Raw genomic sequence first — 21,482 nt, 5'->3', positions numbered from 1 at the left:
ATATCCTACTTTTTCTACGACCTCAAAGTGTCTTGTGTCTGGGAACACTTCTGCTCCATCAGAGGGTCTGAACTGGGGATGGGGCCATGATCCTCCACCTGTGGCCCAGGCTGTGACAGGAGGTGGGACAGTAGGACGGCGATGTCCGTACAGTCCGAGGTGCCCCTTGCTGGACTCCAGGCTGCTCGGAGGTCAGGCTGGAACATCGTTCTGGGCAAGTGCTTGGTGACAGCACTCACTTCTGTGCCAACACAGGACCAACAGTCACATCTGAAACTAACAATTCCTCAAACATGATAAAAGGAAAGCTCAACATGATTTGGCAGTTTTTTGAATCTTTAAATTAAAAAAGAAAACATTCTCACAGAGATTCAACTTATCTGCTTTGAGAAAATGTTACAGTAAAAAAAAAAAAAAAAAAAAAAAAAAAAAAAAAAAAAAAAAAAAAAAAAATCAGACCCCAAATGATAAAAATAGATGTATCCTCCATAGAAATCTGGCCTAAGCTACTGCATTCATGGCTATTCAGTATTCTGAGCACGAGGTGACATATCAAAGTATAAAAAATAAAAAAAAGAAAAAGTTGAGATACCACCATTACATTGATGGCCCTGGCCTCAAGGCTTACTTGGTGGCCACTGGCCACTACAGTGTCTGGCTCCTCCCACCCTCTGCAGACTTCCAGCCTTCAAAGGTCTTCCTTGGTCCTGCTCCATTTTGTGGTATGTTTGTCTATAAATTTGCTTAAATGTTCCAGGTCTCGGTTTCCACCCTCAAATTTAATTGGGTTCTTTTTGTCCTTTCCAGGAGCAAAGTAGATGGTGGGGAAGCCATCCACCTTGTAGCGGTCACTGGCGATGTCATTGGAGGTGGCGTCCATTTTGGCGATGACCAGGTTCTTCTGGTTCTTGTACTTCTTGGCCAGGCTAGTGTAGACAGGCTCCAGCTGCTTGCAATGCCCACACCAGGGTGCGTAGAACTCGATGAGCACGTCCTTCGAGGGGTCCATCACGATGCTGTCGAAGGTCTTCCCAACAACCACCCTGACAGGCCCCTTGTTGTTCTTGGGCACCGGCTGGGATTTGATGACTGGCTTTAGTTTCCCTGCCAAGGAAAGCCAAGCCAGGGAGAAGGCGTCAGTGCTGAAGGACCCTGGACCCAGCAGCCAGGCAGCTCAGTGAGCAGGAAAGGGTGAATACTGCTGGTGGTAAGTCACACTACTAGGGACAGGAGGACCTAACCCCAAACCTGACCCCAGCAATGGGCACTGCTATAGTTAACACGTATCTCTTATTCTCCTAGTCCCAGAAAAAGCCTGTGAAGGTGCATGTCCACCCTACCCCAGGCCTAATGGGCCACCAGGCCTTATCCATTAAGAGTATCCAGAGATGCTGTCCAGTGCAGAGGAGCTACAGAGCACTGGCACTGAGGACCTGAAAGCCACGCAGGGAGCAGTATGGAGAAAGTGGACAGGTTCCCTGGTGAGCCACCATCCTGTGGTTGGGATTGGGCAACTCACTCAACATATCAATCAAGAACATCGTTTTAGACTTCAAATTAGGTTTTCCACACACATGAAACATTCTAAATCCAAAAGCTTATTTTAAAGAGTTTCTAGAGGGGCTGGGGTTGTGGCTCTGAGGTAGAGCGCTCACCTAGCGTGTGCGAGGCCCTGGGTTCGATCCTCAGCACCACATATAAATAAATTAATTAAATAAAGATATTGTGTCCAACTATAACTAAAAAATAAATATTAAAAAAAAAAAAAAAAAAAAAAAAAAAGGAGGGCTGGGGATGTGGCTTAAGCGGTAGCGCACTCGCCTGGCATGCGTGCGGCCCGGATTCGATCCTCAGCACCACATACAAACAAAGATGTTGTGTCCGCCAAAAAATAAAATAATTCTCTCTCTTAAAAAAAAAAAAAAATTTTCTAGAAAAGGCTTCTTAAAATTTCCAAGGCCCATCCTTTTTCTGATTTAAAAAAAAAAAAGAATTCGGATGTTTCTAGCCTCTCATCTCCAGGTCCAGGAGGGAAAACCAAGGTCAAGCTCATTAGAACAAGTGGCTGACAACAAAGAGGCTCTGAAGCCCCCAGAGGCATTACCTGAATCCATCTTTCCGGGCTGCCTCTGCGTACCCCTGCTCAAAACCTGACTTTTAAGCTTCTGGAGGCTGACGCTAAGTAAGCCCGAAGATGGTCTCCCAAATCTTGCTTTTGCTTCTAAAGCAAACAATGGAAGAGGGCTGGGGATGTGTCTCAGTGGTAGAACACCTGCCTAGCCTCTCTGAGGCCCTGGGTTCCATCGCCAGTACAGCCAAATAAATAAAGTTCTCTTGTTGCCAGGCATGGTGACACACTCTTGTTATCCCAGCTACTTGGAAGCTTGAGGCAGGAGGATCCCAAGTTTGAGGTCAGCCTCAGCAACTAGGCCGTCTCAAAACAAAAAGGGCTAGGGATATAGCTCAGTAGCATGAGCCCCTGGGTACAATCCCCAGTTTAAATTAAAAAAAAAAAAAAAAAAAAAAATTGCCAAAAGAAAAAAATCAAAAACAAAAACAAACCCTCCCAAATGTTGTAAAACTTCTATAGGTTCTTGGTGTCCTGGTGTTTAGGTCACAGCTGGTCCTTCCCCAGACAAGGAAGTCAGGGAACGAGCAAGCGGGACTGGGAATGGGAAGCGGAGTGGGCAGAGGCTGCCCGTGGACTCTCCTGGCCTCTTGCCCATGTGCAGTACTGGACACCCCACGGCTGCCCAGGTTCCGTGTTCCACCTGAGGGAGAGTTCAGCCCCAGCTCACCTTTTTTAAAAGCCGTGATAAACTCCCGCAGGGTGTCAGAATCAAACTCCTCTGGCTCCATGGCAAACTTCTTCCCATTCTCATCCAGGATGGCCACATTGACGTCCTCTCCACTCTCGCTGAGCCCCAGGTCCTTCACCTCTGTGGCGTAGTCCTCCTCATCAGCGATGGCAAAGGTGTACTCAGGGAAGTCCTTAGCCACTTCCAGGACTTTGTTTCGCCAAAACTGAGTAGCTGAAATGGACCAGGCTGTGAGCTGATTGGCTGGCGGGGCACCTATATCTAGCTCAGAGCCTGAGATGACGTTTAGGACTGTCACTAACACTCTCTGACAACACAAAAGCCCCAGATACACCTCAACTGGAGACAAAGGCAAACCTGAAAGAGCCCCACTGTGGGCAGGTGGTCAGGGGCTGCAAGCCCAGCAAGCCCCAGAAGACCCGTGCCCAGATGACACAGCAGTGTCTGGAGCCAAGGTGGCCCAGTCCTGACTGTAGCCTCACCTCCAAGAGGGTGCTGGCCCCAATCGACTATGCTCCCTTCTTGCTAGAAAGAGAAGGGAAAAGGAAAGTGACCCTGAAGACCTTAGTAAAAACTACATGTGCACCATTAACCTGCGAGGCCCAGGCCAAGGCAGGATTCTGAGTGAGCCCTATGGCTCCGGATGGGTCTGGCGGGTCCCTCACCAGCTCTGTAATCAAAGCTGAAGTCCACGCTGTAGTAGACAACCACCAGGGGGCGCTTGGTGTACCGCTTGGCATCGTTGGAGGTCTTGCGATGGCCCACCAAGGGCAAAGCGTGCTTCACCACATGGTCCTGGATGGCTGACACCTCGGTGGAACCCTGTTTTGAAGAGGCCACAGGTAAGAGTGGCCCAACAAAAAAGGGATAGCTAGCATACCTTTTACTGTCACTGCTAACAGATGTTTGTCTTAAAGAGCTTCTGCATGGGGGTGGGGCAGTGGTCCTTGGATCAAACACTCTGGGTTTGTCCCCATTCAAGCATACCCCAGTAACTGCCTGCTTGTCAATACTAGTGCACTTCTCAGGCAAGGCCAGGCCCAGTGAGGAACTTTTCAAGAAAAGCGTGGCTCTCCAATGACAACAGCCACCAACATGATCTGAATAGTGCAGAACTTTCCATCTTTAGCTCAACTATCTTCACAAGAGTCTATGAGATTCATCTTATGTTTGGCAAGGTGTAACCTCAGATTAGAATGTGGAGTCAAAGCTGTGTGGGGGTGAGTTGCTCAGCGGCTGAGACTACCCCTATTCTCTGGGACATTGTGCCTGCAGCTCAGAACATATGGGCTTAGATGACTGTTCTTGAAGTCTCAGCACTGTGGCCTTTAAGGATGGCTTGTGAAGTTTCCCAGGTGGAATGTCTTGATGACATTTACATAGTATCTGTGACTAGCTGGGCACAGTGGCAGTTGCAATGAAGACACAGCTCAGACTGGGTGTCTCCAGGTTCTCAGTGAGGACTTTACCTCTTTACTGGGCCCTTCACAGACATCACCCTCACAACAAACAGAGGTGGGCACTGCCATGTCTATTTTATAGCTGGAGAAGCTGAGGCACAACCAGTTTGCCCAAGGTTGTACAGATAGAAGTGGTGGGTGAACCCCATGGGCCCACAGTTCCCACCTGGATGGGGTGGCCAGGGAGGTGTCCTTAGTGGCGCTGAAGGACAGGAGGGCCTTGCCAGATGGGAAAGGGCAGAGACAGGGTGAGGTGCCCAGAGGATCTGGTCTGATGTACTGGATGGGTGAAATGTGCTGGAAAAGCAGGAAAGGAGTGCTCTGAAGGGATCCAGGAGCAGAGCAGCAGGGACAGGCTTAGCAGACTAATCACATTGATGAAGCTTTCTGGGGTCAAGAACCCCTTAAAGAATGTACTGAATGCTAAAGACCCTTTCCTGGGAACATGCACGACCACACAGGGCTATATGCCTGATTCCTGGGGTCCACATCCCCTATAAGGGTCCCTCTTTCCATGGGGTGCAGGTCTCTGGATGAAAGGAAGAGAAGTGGGAGGGAGGAGTCACAGCAGCTGTCCCAAGTTCAGGGAAGAGGGTCCTGAGCCTCATGTGGGTTGAGAAATGGATGGGGTGGGCATGCAGTCTAAGAAAAGGACCAAGGGATCTGAGGATAGGGGAGTACAAGGAACCAGACAGACTCAGGACAGTCGCAGCCTCTCTGGGCTCCATCATACCCCAGTCTCTGTGGCTGCTCCCCTCACCTCGCTCTCTCCTCCTCCAGGACATGAGAGCCTAGAGCCCAATGAGAAAGGTGCATGGGGCCAGCTCAGCCTAGGACACCTGCACTGCATCTCGCTGTACTTCAGCTGCTGTGGGCCCTGGGCAGGAGCATGTGCTCTGCTTGCCAGTTTCTGCTAACTGAAAGCTTCAGAGCTGCCATCCTCTCCAAACCAGATCTATCTGCAGAAACCTGGGGAATGAATGCCGAGCTGGACCCAGGCTCACCCTGAGCTGGTAAGCCACCCAGAACTATATGGTAAAAAACTTTTTAGTTAGGTTAGCATGCAAAGAGGTAATACATGTGCCAAGTTGACCAGCTCCACCCAGGGAAGAGGAAGGGCCCACTGGGCATTACAGCCTCGGTACCCAAACCACCTCCCAGCAAATGAGGCTCAATTCTGCCCCAGCACATCCAGACCAAACCCACCATAGCATGGGCACCAAAGGAGACAAGAGCCTACCTGCCAGGAGGTATAGAGAGGACAACTGCTTTGGCAAAAGCAGAGGGAGCCTCACTGGGGCCTTAGGTCTTATGACTTGCCAGGTATGTGGTGCCCCAGCCCCACCCCTCCTGCAAACTTGGTCCCTGAGCCACCTGGCTGAGCTTCCCACCAGTGCCTTCAGGCCAACAGTGGGGTGGGAAGAGAGGGCTGGGAAAAGCACTCCAGATGCAGCAAACAGGGCAAAACTCCTGCCATGCTTCCAAGCCCAGATGCTCATGCCTGCTGGGTGCCCAGGCAGAGCCCCTGCTCACCTGCACATCCATCACATGGCTCCTGGGCTCATACTTGGACTGGAATTTCTCAGGCTGCATTACGACCAATTTCCCCGGGGAAACTTTCAGGAACTTAGCTATTTCAGTGCTGAAAGTGTGGTGAAATTTGTAATCTTCTCTCAGGTTGTTGGCTGACAAATTAACAATACAATAAAATGCATTTTATTAAACTGCTAAAATGAATGAGGTTTAATTCATTACCCATACCAGCCAAAGCAAACACCCTAAAAACAACGTGACTAAACCAAAAAATTCTGTGTGGACAATACCCTAGCTTAAACCCCACCATCCGTGACAAGGAGCAGCATAGCGGCACTGAGGCCAACAGCATGTCACATCTGTGTGCAGTGCAGCATCACACATGCCTAGGACCTTACACTGAGTTTCCACCTGGGGTTCTTGGTGGGGGTTTCACCCTAGCCTCCTAAATGGGGAGCTGCAGCCTAAATGCAGTTCATCAGCACTCAGCAAAAGCCCTGGGGAGGTTGGGGTTCCCCCTGCAAGTTTCTTCCTAATTGACAAGTCTAGAATGGATGGCAAGGAAGACTGAGGAAACATGAATCAAACTTAGTTCTACTGTAAGTTTTATTACAACATTAATCCACTCAATGTATGCATACTTGTTATTGTGCCATGGTAAGTTGTGAATTTAAAAAAGATGATAATAAGCACTTGGAAGTAGAAAACCAAGCTGCCTGGGATATGGAGGGGAGAAGGCCTCAGGAAAGTAGTAAGGATGGAGAGAAAGGCCTGTATGTGGTCCCCAGGCACCAGGAGCCGGGCCTCAGCAGAATGGATTTCAAGATGGGGTGATGCCACCTGTCCCCACCCTCATAGAACATGGCTGCTGACAGCTGTCCACCATCACTTCACTTCTCAGGACAGCAAGACTGTCCTGTGGTGCCATCTGGGGCGCACTTCCTATTGCCAGGCACTCTGTAAAGCACTTCATCTACATTTTTCCAATTGATCTGACAACTTCTGGGGGAGTAGTGAAGATGACAGCCTTGGACCTGTGGCCACAGTGTTAGTAACTTGAACCCAGGTCTGAGGCCCTTGCTTTACGGTCAGAGCCTTCCCTCCTACAGAGGGGTAAGGAAGAGGGAAGGCAGACACTTGGATGAGTATGACGTGCCCTCCCCTCTGCTCAGAGGCCAGGGGGATGATGGCGCATCTAGTTTCCCCCATTTAGTATGTGATCCTACCATCCATGTGCAAGGAAGGCCAAGCAACCCAGCCCCAGCCCCAGGTGGAAGGCTCATTCCCACATATGCTACCCCAGTCAACCATCCAGCCATCTCCTTTGTGATGACCCTTGAGTTTTGTACAAAACACACTTTGTCCATTTTGATAGCCCCGATCTCCTGGAAGGGCTTATGCATGCTGTTCAGCACAGCGGGCCAGTACTTACCAGCATCCTGATATTGCTGGTAGGCTGGGTCACTTTCTCCCTGGAAGACCCCAATGATGACAACATCGTCCCCATCCTTCAAGAACTCCTGGACCTGCTTCAGGGTTGGAACCTCCTTGGAGGGAGGCCCGGACTGCTCAATCATGTAGTCAACAATCCCTGCAGAGAAAGCACACACCTGAGGAGGGGTTTTTGGAGTGGCCCACACTACTCCCCTACCATGGAGCTCACCCCACCAGGGGGTGGGAAAAGGACGTGGCCGTACCATATTTCTCTCGTGGTCCATTGTACTCAAAAGGCCTTCCCTTGCGGAAAATTTTCAAGGTAGGGTAGCCAGAGACATCAAACCTCTTAGCCAGGTCCGTCTCTGCAGTGGCATCAACTTTTGCCAGTGGAATTGGCGGGGAGCGCTTGCTGAGCTCCTTGGCGGCCTTCTCGTACTCAGGGGCAAGTTTCTTGCAGTGTCCACACCTGCCAAGGGGAAGCCAGTTCTGTCAGGGGCCTGCCCCAGTGTGGACTCATCTCCCAGCTAAATGAGGTGCAGAAACTAATCCAGTGTACCCAAGCAACTCAGGTGCATCCAGTAAACCTTAGAATGTCTCCTAGGTGTGGGCACTGAGCCAGGGCCCTGGGAGAAACCAGGAGGTGAAGATGTGAGCTTCCTGCATGGCATCTGTGAACAAGAGTGTGCACGCAGGACGAGGTAACGACATCACAGAGACATGGAAAGGATGAAGAGTGTGACCAGCCTGCGCTTGCACAAGCAAACCAGGGCAGGAAAAGACAGGCGTGAGTCAAAGAAACTCATGCTGCTGTGCGAAACTCAGCCTGTCTACACCACATGACCTGCCAACACCTGCGTGGCCAGGGCCTCATGTGTCACAGGCTCTCAATCCTCAGTTAAACACTGTCTTGCCCTGGCCTTTAGGACACCCAAAAATCCTGAAGGATTGCCCCTGCAACATGGAAACTATTTGCAAGTAGAAGGATAAATGTCCTCCAAGGTATCAAAAACCAAACAAACCGCACCACATACACCCAGCTCGGGCAACGGTCTGCTGCACCTGGCTCCTGAATGGCTGCAAATCAGAATCCCTAGAACAACCCATAGGTGCAATGTCCTGTTGCTCTTCCTCTTCCCACTCCCCAAACACCAAGCCAGGGCCGCTTCTGTAGCAGGACAAGGGCCAGCATCTCCCAGCATCACTGTAAGTGGGGGTCACAGCCTGCCTGCTCACCAACCAAGACATTTCTTCCCTTCTTCCCAATTTGTTTTCCTCTGTCTTCTCACTTCATTTGCACATCCCATGACTAGGTGCAGTGATTTTTCCTACAGAACCCAGAAAGCATCAATTTAGGGCTTGGGAGCCCTGGCCCTTCACTGTGCACCAGGCACAGCCTCTGCCTGCTGATTCTAGGCACACACACTTCCTCTCCCCATCAACTCCCTAGAACTCACCCACAGAACAGCCAGCCACTTGAGGCCACTCTTCTTGGCCTGACAGTCACTTGGTCATGCCCCTTCCCCACCCCCATGAAGCCTGATGACAGCAGCCACTGTGGTCCATAAGCTTTTGGGAACCTCACTGATCTGCTGCCTGAACTCTCCCCCACTTTCTTTCTGGTATCTCTTTCCTTGATTACCTGTTTCCTTCCACACCCACTCCTCCAGTAGCACCGTTATGAACTCCCCTCTTCCAGAATACCTGGTACCTTGGCCTCCACCTGCACTGCACCCTCCACCCAAGCCCAGCAGGGTGTTGAATAATCAGCATCTTAGTAGCATGAAACTGAAGACCCCCTTCTCACCATGGGGCATAAAACTCCACCAGAATTATGTCTGCATCATTCACAACTTCATCGAAGTTCTCTTTGGTCAACACAAGTGTGACTTCTGGGGGAGGTGTCCAGTTGGGTTGGGAGACTTCTCTGACCTTGGCAACAATTTCTGAAATAAGGGGAACAAAAAGAAAAAGACTGAGCACACGGAGACCCAAGCTGCAGGTTCTTACTTCACCTCCCTCCAGAAGCAGGTAGAGAAGGAGTAAGTGGCAAGGGGAGCAGGAATTGTGTGACTTCCTGAACTCTGATGGCATCTCTAGCCAGGGCCACTTTCACAGTTTTGAGAATGCAGTTAAGTCAGCGGGTCTGTATCCCAACAACCACCTGGGACATTTCCACTGCCACAAACCGGACCAGAGTCTTCTCTAGAAGGCAGGAGACCTACTTCATGTATGGTCTCATTTTCTCCTGGACTGTGTACCAACAACTGGTTTTGGTCAAATATGCTTATTAATAGAATTCTGGGAAATCCCCTTAACATGTACAGGCTGTATATGTACTTAATCATACACATCTAGCACTAGTATATTACTTGCATGCCAAAATGTTTGCAAGAATCAAGAAAAATATAAAAGGAGCAATAGCCCCTGTCTGCTCAGGGTATACTCGCGTCACCTGAGAAGGCTTTTTAAAAAATGCTGTTTGTGGCTTCATTCCCCAGAAATGTAGTCAACAGCTACAGCTGGTCATCACTATGTCCTGACAAAAAACTTGACAGGGCTGGGGAGGTAGTCCAGGAGCAGAACAGAGGGTCTAGAGGGTCTAGCATTTGCAAAGCCTTGGGTTCCATCCCCTGTATCACAAAAATCAAAAACCTCTGAACCTTCTTCAATGTTCTCTCCACCATTCTACATGCAGAATGGAAAATGCAGCAGCATACTGTTTTAGAAAACTGATTACAAGAGAGATATGCCACTGGGTATGGTGGCACAAACGTAATCACAACAATTTGGCTGAAAAGGGCTAAAGATGTAACTCAGAGGAAGAATGTTTCTGGGTTCAATCCCTAGTACTACCACCATCACAAAAAAAGAAAAAAAGTAGCATGCCCCTGCTAAGGAAACCACATTTTTTATCTGATTATTCAATTAAAAAAACTTCTGTAGTGCCTCATGTGAGAAAGCAGGTACCCAACAGGTCTGAATGCAGATGCTGTTGGAGACTCCTGGAACTGCACTCTCTGTGCATGGCTTTGCACCACAGCCTGTGAAGCCCTCCCTGGACACTCCTAAGAAGTGCCAGTTACTTGGCCTACCTTGAGCCTTACCAAATCTGAAACTCAGGCTGGGGCCAGCCACCTATCTGAGCCAGCCCTCCAGACGCACGCTACATACCAAGGACCACTGCTCTGAAACACCACTGGGACTGGGGCCTCTGGTGTCATTTCTAATGTTCCTGCTCCAGATCTTGGCTGCCATGGTTTGGAATGTGAAAACACCTCTCCCACCAACCTCACTTACACCAAACACTCCAGCAGGCTGGTGCTCCTGGGGGAGCCAGTCCCAGGACACTTGCCCTTCCTCCCTTTTGACCACCCAAGTGTCTGCTCCCCTGTGCTTAGTACTAGCTCACCTTCGTGGGTCCGGGAGCCATCATAGTCCACAGCCTGGCCCTTCTTCAGAATCTTGATGGTCGGATAACCACTCACATCAAACCTGCTAGCCAGCATGGATGCTGAGGTGGCGTCGATCTTAGCAACTGCAATGGGAGGATCATTACTCTTCAAGGTACTAGCAATCTTTTCATATTCCGGAGCAAACTGCTTGCAATGCCCACACCTAAGGATTAGATTGAGGGAAGGAGAAGCAGGTTACTGTACCATGCAGATGCAATCCAACATCACACACACACACAAATGGGGGCTAAGGAAATATCTGCAGTTAAGAGGAATGACTCCACATAACACCATGGGGAGGCAAAAGAGGCTTTAAGTCAAGCAGATCTAGGTTTGAATTCCAGCTCTGCCTTGGCAAGTACTCTCAACCCAAATGATCCCTTCTGTTTACAGTCAGCCCTCTATATCCACATGGTGCACACCCATGAATTCAGCCAACTGTGGATCAAACACCAAAAACCCCTGCACCTGTCCTGAACACACAGATTTGTCTTCTTGTCACTATTCCCTGAACAACGCAGCGGAACAACTACTGATGTAGCACTTATTTTGTGTTACATATTTTAAGTATTGTAAATAATCTTCAGATGATGTACACACCTGTGATCCCAGCTACTCAAGAGGTGAAGCAGGATCAAAGGTCGAAAGCCAGCCTAGGAATCTTAGACTCTCAAAAATAAAATAAAAAAGGCCGGGTGTAGCTCAGTGGTAGAATACTTGGTTAGCAATGTGTGAGGCCCTGGGTTCCATCCCCAGGACCACACGCAAAACAACCCCGAAATACAAGAGGATATGCAGAATCACACGCAGTCACACCATTTCATATAAGGAACTGGAGCATCTGTGTATTTTGGTGTCTGAGGGACGGTGGAGGCTAGATTAGTCCCCTTGGAGTCCAAAGGACAACTGTAAAAGTCTCTCAAAGTTTGGGCCAGTGGACTGGGGATGTGGCTCAAGTGGTAGCGCGCTTGCCTAGCATGCATGTGGCCCGGGTTCGATCCTCAGCACCACATACAAACAATGATGTTGTGTCCGTCGAAAACTAAAAAATAAATATTAAAAAAAAAAAAAAAATTCTCTCTCTCTCACTTACTCTCTTTAAAAAAAAAAAAAAAAAAGTTTGGGCCAGTGATCCCTTTCAGGCGGTCTGTGAAGTCAGAATCCCTGAAGACACACACTGAGAATAAGGTAGGGTTTTCCAGAGGCTACCTGACTCACAGAAGGAAGACGAGAGCCAGCAGGTACAGAACTAGGAGGGGTGCCTGTGTCCGTTAAAAAATAAACGACGAGTCCTACAGGCCAACAGCCCGAACTTAGGGCAGCCACCAGAACCCCCAGGAGCCTGCATTCCCTGAGGCTGCCATGAGGCTGCTCAATGCCAAGGGTCTGGACAGCAGTGAGGGGAGGACCTTGTGCACTGAGGCCGACTAGCCGTGGGAACCGGAACGCAGGTCCTTACCATGGCGCGTAGAACTCCAGCAGCACCGTGTCTTTATCAGCCACAAAGTTATCAAAATTCGCATCATTCAGGACCAAGACACCATTTTCTTCCTTAACTTCCAAGTCTTCTTCCTCCTCCTCATCTTCCTCCTCCTCTTCATCCTCAATAGCATCTTCTCTTTCAGAAGCATCTGAATGGAAAATACTGGTGAAGAAACTGATGACTTTTTTTCAAAACTTTCTTAGAACCCCAAAGCCTCCAAATGTGTCATGAGTCCTGTGCAGCCAGAACCTCCTCAACCCAGCAATTCTGCTCTGGGTCTGCACACTATATGGCCACTTTAGATGCCAATAATAAAAATAATAACAATTATTATTTTTATTATTTAAAGAGCAAATGCCTCAGAAAGGCTTGGGGGCAGGATGAGCCCCCTCCAAATGCAAAGCCCTCTTCCTTGCTCTGCTTTCCACCAACAGGGCCTTGATGTAACCTCCCGTGAACGAGCTACCTGCCTGGCCCCCAAAATAGTAGAAATGGGAAACAGGGACTCTTTCTTGACTTTTCACCCTAGAGGATTAGTTCTGTTTCTGAAAAGGGTGACATTTTACCTCAGTCAGACAATAAATTACACCTCTGCTTAGAAGCAAAGTTTTCTTCTTGGAATGCAGGAAACTGAGTAGAACCTGTCAAGTTTGATTTTTTGCCAAACTATAGAAGAGATCCAAGTGTTTGTGAAACTCCAGTTGTTTTTTAATTTTTTTGTAGTTGTAGAAGGACAGCATGCTTTTATTTATTTTTATGCAGTGCTAAGGGTTGAACCCAGTGCCTCACACATCTAGGCAAGTGCTCTGCCCCTGAGCTACAACCCCACTTCCCCCAGTTCTAACTGACTGGCTTTTCATAAGCAGCAAATGGAACTGAGTGCAACAAGCACAATATTTTCACTAACTCCAAGGCCAGAATATTTCTAGAGGCCAATGCTTTTCTGGAGTTACTTCTCAGGAGCTCAATCAACACTGCTAGCTACTTGGGGCTGAGGGTACACTCAGGGCCTGAAAACCGTCAAGGGACTGGGACTCCTGGGACCTGTGGCCTCTGCTAAGCCAGTGTTGGATCTGCAGCTGGGATAGTGGGGCCATGCACTCGCTGCTCCCACATGGCCCATAATACCTCGCTTCCCAGCATACTCGGATGTTCTGGAGAATGGGGGTATAGCTCTCATCATTATTAAAGTCTATAATCTAGCTGGTACATGGTGTAATCCCAGCTACTCAGGAGGTTGAGCAGGAGGATGGCAGATGAGACCCTGTCTAAAAGAAAGGCAGACAGACTAAGGGATATAGCTTGTGGTAAAGCACCCCTGGGTTTAAAAAACAAACAAAACTACCAATCTACAGGATGTTCTGGAGCTTCTCTGCCCAGTGGGCACCATCCCAGCCCCACTGCCTGGCTGCTCAGTCCAGTCACAGAATGGAATTTACTAGCTTGCAGAAGAGAAGACTGGAGAGAAGACATTAAGAAACTTCCTCCTCCTCAGGCTAGGAGCCTCAGAGGACAGGAAGCAGAACTGCAGAGTGGCTCAGTCAGTTACACAGGTGGAAGGGAAGATTCAAGTGTATGGTGAGGGCACCTAAAACAACCACAAAGGCTAATCTTTTCAGGATGATTTTACAAAAAGGATGTGCAAAGGTGTTTTCTTGCTATGCTCTGAAGTAGCAAGAAAAGCCTGAAGTAGACTCAGCACTCCTAATGAGAGGCTCCTGATTAAATGGGTTACCCAGGAGGTAACCTGTTTAACATTCAAAAAAATGAACTGTATTTTCCCTTTAAAGGATAACAAACAAAGTGATAGAACATCCCCTACATAATTAAGCACTCTCCACTGCATTAAGGCATGACCTTCTTTCCGTTCCTCCCACAAAACCCCAGAGTTGATTTCTTTGCAAATTGAGAAAGGGCCAGAAACAGAGAACCCAGGGTGTCCCATACAGGTGCTCTACCACTGAGCTACACCACCAGTCCCTGGCTCTATGATCCCATTGTTATGGTTTGGATGTGAAATGTCCCCCAAAAGCTCATGTGTGAGACAATGCATGAAGAGGAGAAATGACTGAGTTGTGAGAGACTTAACCCAAGCAGTGAAAAGTCCCCTGATAGGGACTAAATGAATGGTAACTGAAATGGTAGGGTACAGCTGGAGGAGGTGGGCATTGAGGGCTTAGCTTTGGGGTATATATTTGTATCTTGCAAGTGAAGACCTCCCTTTCTGCTTTCTGATCAACATGTGAGCTGCTTCCCTTCGCCACAATCTTCCTCCATGATGTTTTGTCTTACCTCAAGCCCAAGGAATGGAGCCTACTGTCCATGGACTAAGACCTCTGAAACTCTGAGCCCCCAAATACTTTTCCTCCTGTAAAATTGTTCTTATTGGTTCCTTTAGTTATAGCAACAAAAAAGCTGACTAAAACAAAACTTGGTACCCAAAGTGGGGTCATATAGCCTGACCTTGTGATTTAGAAGCTTTTGGAGATTTTTGGAATCCGTGGGAGGAATTTTGGAAAGGTTAGCCATGCAAGTTAGCAAAGCTTTAGAATGTTGTAAGTGGATCTTTTTTTTTTTTTTTTAAAACATGTAAGTTTCAAAGCATCAAGTGAACCCCTGTTTCAATTTTAGTCAAACTCTTTTTTTTTTTTTAAGAGAGAGACAGAATTTTAATATTTATTTTTTAGTTTTTTCCAGCGGACACAACATCTTTGTTTGCATGTGGTGCTGAGGATCAAACCCAGGCCGCACGCATGCCAGGCAAGCACGCTACCGCTTGAGCCACATCCCCAGCCCGTAAGTAGATCTTAATGGGCAATTCTGGTGGGACCGCAGAGGACCAGAATGCCAATCTGACTGTGGACAGTAAAGAGTGGGTTCATGAGGTTTCAGAGGAAAATGACTCTATTGGAACTTGAACTAGAGGACATTCCTATTATGTTCTGGCTAAGAAGTTGTCCACATTTTGTTCTGTGAGGCAGATTTTAAAAGCAACAGACTTCTTAATGTGGAGGAAGAAGTTTCTAGACACCATAGCATTCAAATGGTGGCATGGATATTGCTGGTGGCTTTTACCCAAGTTTATTATGATATTAAGGAGCAGAAAGCAGAGCAGAAATTTTAAAACTTGGATTTGAAAGGTGGGAGTAAAACTGGGGCTAAGAAAGTTGCAGTTAATAAAGACATTACTGCGACTAAAGAAATGCTAGAGACTTTGCCCAGAGACCATAAGAAAGATGGTTTGAGGGCATCTCAGGAATTGGCAAGACCACATCCATCTCAGATTTAAGGGAATATTAAGTAAAAATTCTATCGAGACGAGTGGGGCACCTTATTTGCACAAGTGGGCCAAGTAAGTTTTTTAATGTGCTCAGCCACCCAGAGGATGCTGCACTCAGGATGCTACAGCCAGTGTCCCCGAAGGCTTTACCACTGCTCCAGATGGCAGCAGACCTCGGCATCAATCTTGTGGTGCTGGTTCTTCAGGAACGCAGGATACTAGAGTTAGGGGGTCACGGAGGCTTCCACCAAGATTTCAAAGGAATGCCTGGGAGGCCAGGCAAAGCGCAGGAGGGTCAGAGTCCCTACGGACATCCCCTGAGAAGTCAAAGTGTGGAGATGTGAGGAAGAAGCTGAAGCTCCAGTGGAGACCCAAGATTAAGAAATGCCAGTAACATAGTCTGTCTGCCAAGGAAAGCTGCAAGAATCCAGCAGAAGCAAGCCAACAGAGAGGGATGTGGACAGCAACCAGTACATCCACAGGGGAGAAGCCACACAAGCCCTTTGGAGAAAACATCACAACTGCCATGTGCTCCAGATGCCGGACATGGAACTACAGAACTTGTTTGCCCAGCTGGTCTTCGGTCTTGCTTTGGCTCTATCTGTACTATTTTTCTGAATGGAAATGTTTACTCTGTACCTTTATATATTGGATATTTGTACACTTTCTTTGATCTTTACAAGAGCTCATAATGTGAGTTTGCCCCAAGTCTCAGAGAGTCTTCAGACTCTGCATTGTGAGATGGGCATGAGATTTTGGGGGCCAGGGGTGGAATGCTATGGTTTGGATGTGAAGTGTCCCCCAAAAGCTCACATGTGAGACAATGTATGGAGGTTGCGAGTCTTAACCCAATCAGTGAACTGATCCCCAAACGGAATTAACTAAGTGGTTAACTGAAGGCAGGTAGGGTGTGGCTGGAAGAGGAAGGTCACAGGGTCCAGCATATCTTGTGTACATATCTGGTGAGTGAAACCTCTGTTTCCTGATCATCATGTGAGCTGCTTTCCTTTGCCATCCTCTCCCTCCATGATGTTCTGCCTCACCTCCAGCCCCGAGGAATGGAGCCTGCTGTCTATGGACTGAGACCTCTGAAACAGTGAGCCCCCAAATAAACTTTTCTTCTTCTAAAATTGTTCTTATGGGGTCTTTTAGTTATAGCAACAAATAAGCTGACTAAAACACCTGTCTACTAGAAATCTACATATCCCTGCAAGCTAAACACATCATATCCTAATGGGGACACTACTTTTCACTGGACTTCACTTTTAAATTGGGACATTCTAAGATAGAACACCCATTGAAACATTCCAGCACCACCTGAAGTAGTCTCCTAGCATGAGGTAAATGAAGCTTCATCTCCACCTCGCTCACCCTACAGGAGAAAGCCACTCCAGAAACGGGGGGATCCAACCAGGTGGCTGAAATCCCCTTTGACTCCTACCAAACACACCTGAGGACAACTTTGCACCCCTCCCCTGTCCAGCCCAGATGCTGGCAGCGACCACAAGGATGCCCTCACTAACCCCTCAGCTGGCCAATTCCAGTTTCCACCAGGGGCACACCTGTAATAGCTGCACAAACGACCCTTAAGCCAACACTTAACGGTTTATGGTGAACAAGAAAAGGACAAAGTTGTAATCGGGATAGGGATCAAATCATTATCACTGATATTAACTACGTGCCAGGCACTGTGCCAAACTCTTTAAAAGTTTCTTCCCAAATCACAAAGCTTAAGGCGAGACCATTCTGGTCTTCCACTTTTTTAGAGGTCTCAATCCACAGGACAGCTCCATTCCTCAGGGCTCGAGGTGAAGCAGGATATAATGGAGAGTGTGGCGGAGGGAAGCAGTTCACATCAAGGTGATCAGGAAGCAGAGAGAAAATCCGGTCCCCAGATACAAATATATACCCCACAGCCACACCCTACCCACCTCCAAGTTACCTCTCACCTAATTCCTATCAGGGGATTAAGTAACTGAGTTACTGGGTTCAGATTCTTACAACCCAATCATTTCTCCTCTGAACCTTCTTGCATTGTCTCACACATGAGCTCTTGGGAGACACCTCATATCCAAATCATAACACCACTGAACTACATACATCCTTAGTTCTTTTTATTCCTCATTTTGGGACAGTCTTAATCCTCTGACTCAGCCTCCCGAGTCGTTGGGATTACAGGCATGCACCATTATTTTAGCTGGAAGAGTCCAGGCAACTTCTAATCCAAAACATAGAAAGCCCTGGCACCTGAGGCTTAGACCAGATGGCTTAAGTCTATTTAGCAACCACACTGGGGGATGGGACATTTAGGTGCCCAGATATCACTGTGCTGATGAATCTAAAATGTGAGAGAAACCAAAGAAAGGCCTAAAGATTTCAAGCCTGGCATAGTGGTACATGGCTATAATTGCAGTGATATGGGAGGCTGGGACAGGAGGATCACAAATTCAAGGCCAGCCTCAGCAACTTAGTGAGATTCTGTCTCAAAATAAAAAAAGGAATGGGAATTGTAGCTCAGTGGTAAAGCACCCCTGGGTTCAATCCCCAGTACAAAAAAAAAAAAAAAAAAAAAGAGTTGGAACACTGGAGGTAGTACAGACCATAAATCTGTTGACCAAGTCATATGTGAAAGGCTATGAAAATTAAGGGCTAGTGATGCCCTCGGGGATAAGAGGGAGTCAAGGAGAAAGCCAGAAGGATATGCCCTTGATCAGGATACCCCAGAGATACCCTGGCTCACCCCAGAAGCAACTGCTTCCCAGGGACAATACACCACTAGTGATTTACAACCCACAGTATAAACTTGATAGTCCCCAAAGTCCTTGAAGTCCACCCAAGTGTGCCACTCTCCTGGGCCTCTCAAGAATCCCCCCAAAATCAGTGGATCGAAATAGACAATGCCACCGTACTTTCCAGTTAGGTTCCCAAAAGTATCCAAATGCAAAATTTACTCTGCCTATGGAAAGTGAAAAACTTGTTTAAAATACAGACTCAAGGGCCTAACCCCACTTTATATTTAAATAAGCACCCAAGTGATTTGGATAAAGTTGCCAAGACACACCTGTAGGCAGTACTGATTCCTGGTTCCTTTCAGCAGGTGTTTTTTTTCCACTGAGTCTGGGTTTTACTTCCTTTTCTACTAGGCAAAGACTTTTGAATCTGACCCACACAGAAGTTACTCAATTTATTTGAAAAAGTCTAAAGTTCACGTTTCCCCAACACACTAATATTGGAAAAGCGGGGTTATTATATTGGAATAAACTTAGCAGGTAAAAAGCTAGTGGTAAGGAAAAAGGACACAAAGGAAGAAGGTTAAGACTAATGCCCAGCTCTCTAGGAATTGCAACTGTAACGAGTACTTCTTAATTTTCAAAGTTCTCTTATGTTTGCAGGTAGCTGATTTCAAAGAAAAATGCAGGAACATGATGAGGCTCTGTACCCTGTCCCTAGCAGAGTGCGGGTTTCCAGGGTGGAGACCACACAACCCAGACTTGACTCCTCCAACACAGACCGGCACACACTGGGTGCTGAATAAATGCTGAGAAGAGAGATGAGGTCTCCTCTATATACGGAAGAGGCAAACCTCCCTTTCACCTTCAAACCAGAACCCGTGCATTAATTATTTCCAAATCTACAGAAAACATTTTTAAAGAAGATGCCTGCTGCCCGCGGCTGCCCCTGCGAGCTCCCACGAGCGTCCTCCCGCCCTCGCATCTTCTCTAAAACCTGTTTGGACACTGTGGACCCCCTTCTTCCCTCACAATCTCTGGGCGTGTGCGTCTGGAAGTTTTAATAAGTTCCACGATCCTCCTTTCAGGGCAGAAGACAATCAGCTTGGACCTAAGAAAATCTGAGAATGAAAACGAAGGAGCCTTGCAAAGAAGCCTGTCTGTACCCGGTTCTGCGTCCCAGACTCCGATGGCAGGGACTTCCAGCGAGTCGGAGCTCGTGGGCCTCGGCCTCTTGGTCGTCTCCACTAAGAGATCCCCAAAGCCGTCCAGCACCCCTGTCCTTCCCCTGAAAGCCCAGCAAGTCCGCACCGCAAGCGACGGCCGTCCCTAGATCTGCAGGAACCTGCGCGAAGCCCGGAGGGCCACCAGGTCTTACAATCCGGGCTCCCACGGCTTCCAGCCTCGCGGACGCACGACGCCCTCCCCAGCCAGGCCCCCGCTCACCTTCGTCCGTTCCCTCGGCGCTGGCCGCGGCCAGCAGCTGCGCCAGCGCCAAGAGCAAGACGAGCAGGCAGGCTTTCCGGAGCCTCATGGCGGCAGCAGCGGAGCGCGGCCTCCAGGCGCCGGCAGCCGCGGAGCACTCCCAGACTTGCCCAACGACAGAGGAGCGCAGAAAACACTCCAGGAAGTCCTCCCAGGCAAACGACCGGGGGCGGGGAAGCCGTCGGTAGGCCAATCCCCGCGCGCGGCCGGACGCGCAGGCAGGGCGCCTCGCTGCGTCCTACCTTCTCCCCCGCCCAGGCTCAGGCCGCGCCGGCGCGCCCCTGGAAGCGCGTTTAAAACTCCGAGCCCTAACGTGAGGTGCCCCCTTCTGATTGGCTGCGCGGCGGCCACCAATCAACGGCTGCCACTCGGTTTGCGCGGAGCGCACAGGCCGAGAGACCCAGCAGGGTAGAACAAAAGCGGCCGGCGGAGCTCCAGGGGGCGGGACCTTGCAACGTATCAGGGTGCGATTGGCTAGCAGCGCAGTGGGCGTGGGGGCGGGGCCTGGGAGCGGTGGGCTCTGCGGGCTGGGCTTCCCGCCTGGCGTGGCAGGAAGAACACGTGGCCTTAGGGTTGCTGTGGTGCCCTTAGGGTTGCTGTGGTGCCCTGCCCGCCGAGTCCTAGAGAAGCGGGAACCAAAGGGGACGAGCATGAGGCAATCTGTTGTTGGAAGAAGGAGAGAGACGGGCTCCCGAGTCTGCAACGTGGTTATGGGCTTCTTGGTTTCTCTTAAGAGTTTTCCCACATGTAAAGTTTGCAACTGGGTGTGGTGACACACCTGTAATCCCAATGGCTGGGTAGGCTGAGGCAGGAGGATCACAAGTTCAAAGCTAGCCTCAGCATTTTAGCGAGGCTCTGGGCAATTTAGAGAGGCCCTGTCTTTTTTTAATAAAAAGTTTTTTAATAGGAGGGGAGCTGGGGATGTGGCTCAGTGGTTAAGCACCCCTGGGTTTAATCCCCTGTACAAAAAAGAAGAAAAGTGCATGTCTTTCCTGGGCATAGGGTTAGGGGATCCTCCTGGAATGACCATATAGTAAAGTGAATCCAGGATTTCATTTATGAGCAAGCCTTCAGATTCTTGTCTAAACTTTGCCTCGTTATTTATTCCTTCCCTGATTTACTTCAAAACATGAGTAATACCAGATAGGCAATCTAGTGGTTTACAGAAATCTAGATGCAGCCCTGAGGTTTTTCTCTCTTGACTTTTGGAGAGGAAAACTAGGTTTGTATGTCAGAAAAGAAATCTGTGGTGTCTATTAGAGTTTCATATATATATATTTTAACCCCTGGGCATTAGTATGCCTGAATTATGGAAGACAAATAGGGAAAAACAAACAAACAAAAAACAATAAAGTCCAAGAGTCCAGTAGTGGTTTCTTGTGTATATAGATTATTAAGTGAGAAAGGAAAGAGGTCATTCACAGATGTTAGAAATTAGGAAATTTTAGTTAGTTTTTATTATGAATCCAATGGTTCCTCATTCATTTTGTAGAGGACAAAGACATCCTGCACCTAACTGTAACACCAGAGTATGCATGAAGTGATTTGTTACAGTGTGATAAATGTAGATTAACAATTTAATATTATTTTAAAGAATTCTAAAGAAAAGAAGATTGAGTCTGATAGACCCAACCTGATCTTTTCTTAAAATTGGGCATCTCGCCACAAAACCATGAAAAGATAATTTCGGCTTTACTATAAATTACTGCAAATTCTGAACCTGCTTGGAATGCCTGCCCATGCCTTGAACTCACCCATGCCTGGCTCTCTGACCAAACAGCAGCCCTCTCTGAAACTTAGTGAC

The 21,482-nt window shown here is 48.3% G+C and overlaps 1 protein-coding gene across 2 annotated transcripts; it reads right to left on the bottom strand.

Annotated features, from left to right (window-relative positions):
- Positions 1-448: 448 nt before the first annotated feature.
- Pdia4 (protein disulfide isomerase family A member 4) lies at positions 449-19,922 on the bottom strand. Of its 2 annotated transcripts, none has more exons than XM_076832321.2 (10): positions 19,640-19,922; positions 12,161-12,332; positions 10,659-10,864; positions 9,054-9,192; positions 7,510-7,715; positions 7,245-7,403; positions 5,813-5,964; positions 3,485-3,641; positions 2,799-3,032; positions 449-1,104 (listed from the first exon to the last, which is right to left on the bottom strand). In XM_076832321.2, the coding sequence occupies exons 1-10, from the start codon at positions 19,725-19,727 to the stop codon at positions 689-691; spliced, it is 1,929 nt and encodes a 642-aa protein (XP_076688436.1). In that variant the 5' UTR covers positions 19,728-19,922; the 3' UTR covers positions 449-688. The 2 variants fall into 2 exon arrangements, with proteins under 2 accessions (XP_076688436.1, XP_076688444.1); XM_076832329.2 differs by having other exon boundaries at positions 7,593-7,730; positions 9,055-9,192.
- Between the last annotated feature and the right edge of the window lie 1,560 nt (positions 19,923-21,482).

This window comes from Callospermophilus lateralis, chromosome 1 (genome assembly GCF_048772815.1).
Source record: "Callospermophilus lateralis isolate mCalLat2 chromosome 1, mCalLat2.hap1, whole genome shotgun sequence".
In the NCBI taxonomy this organism is placed as follows: domain Eukaryota; kingdom Metazoa; phylum Chordata; class Mammalia; order Rodentia; family Sciuridae; genus Callospermophilus; species Callospermophilus lateralis.
Note: the sequence above shows the minus strand (reverse complement) of the source record. Positions and strands in the feature narration are given on the sequence as shown.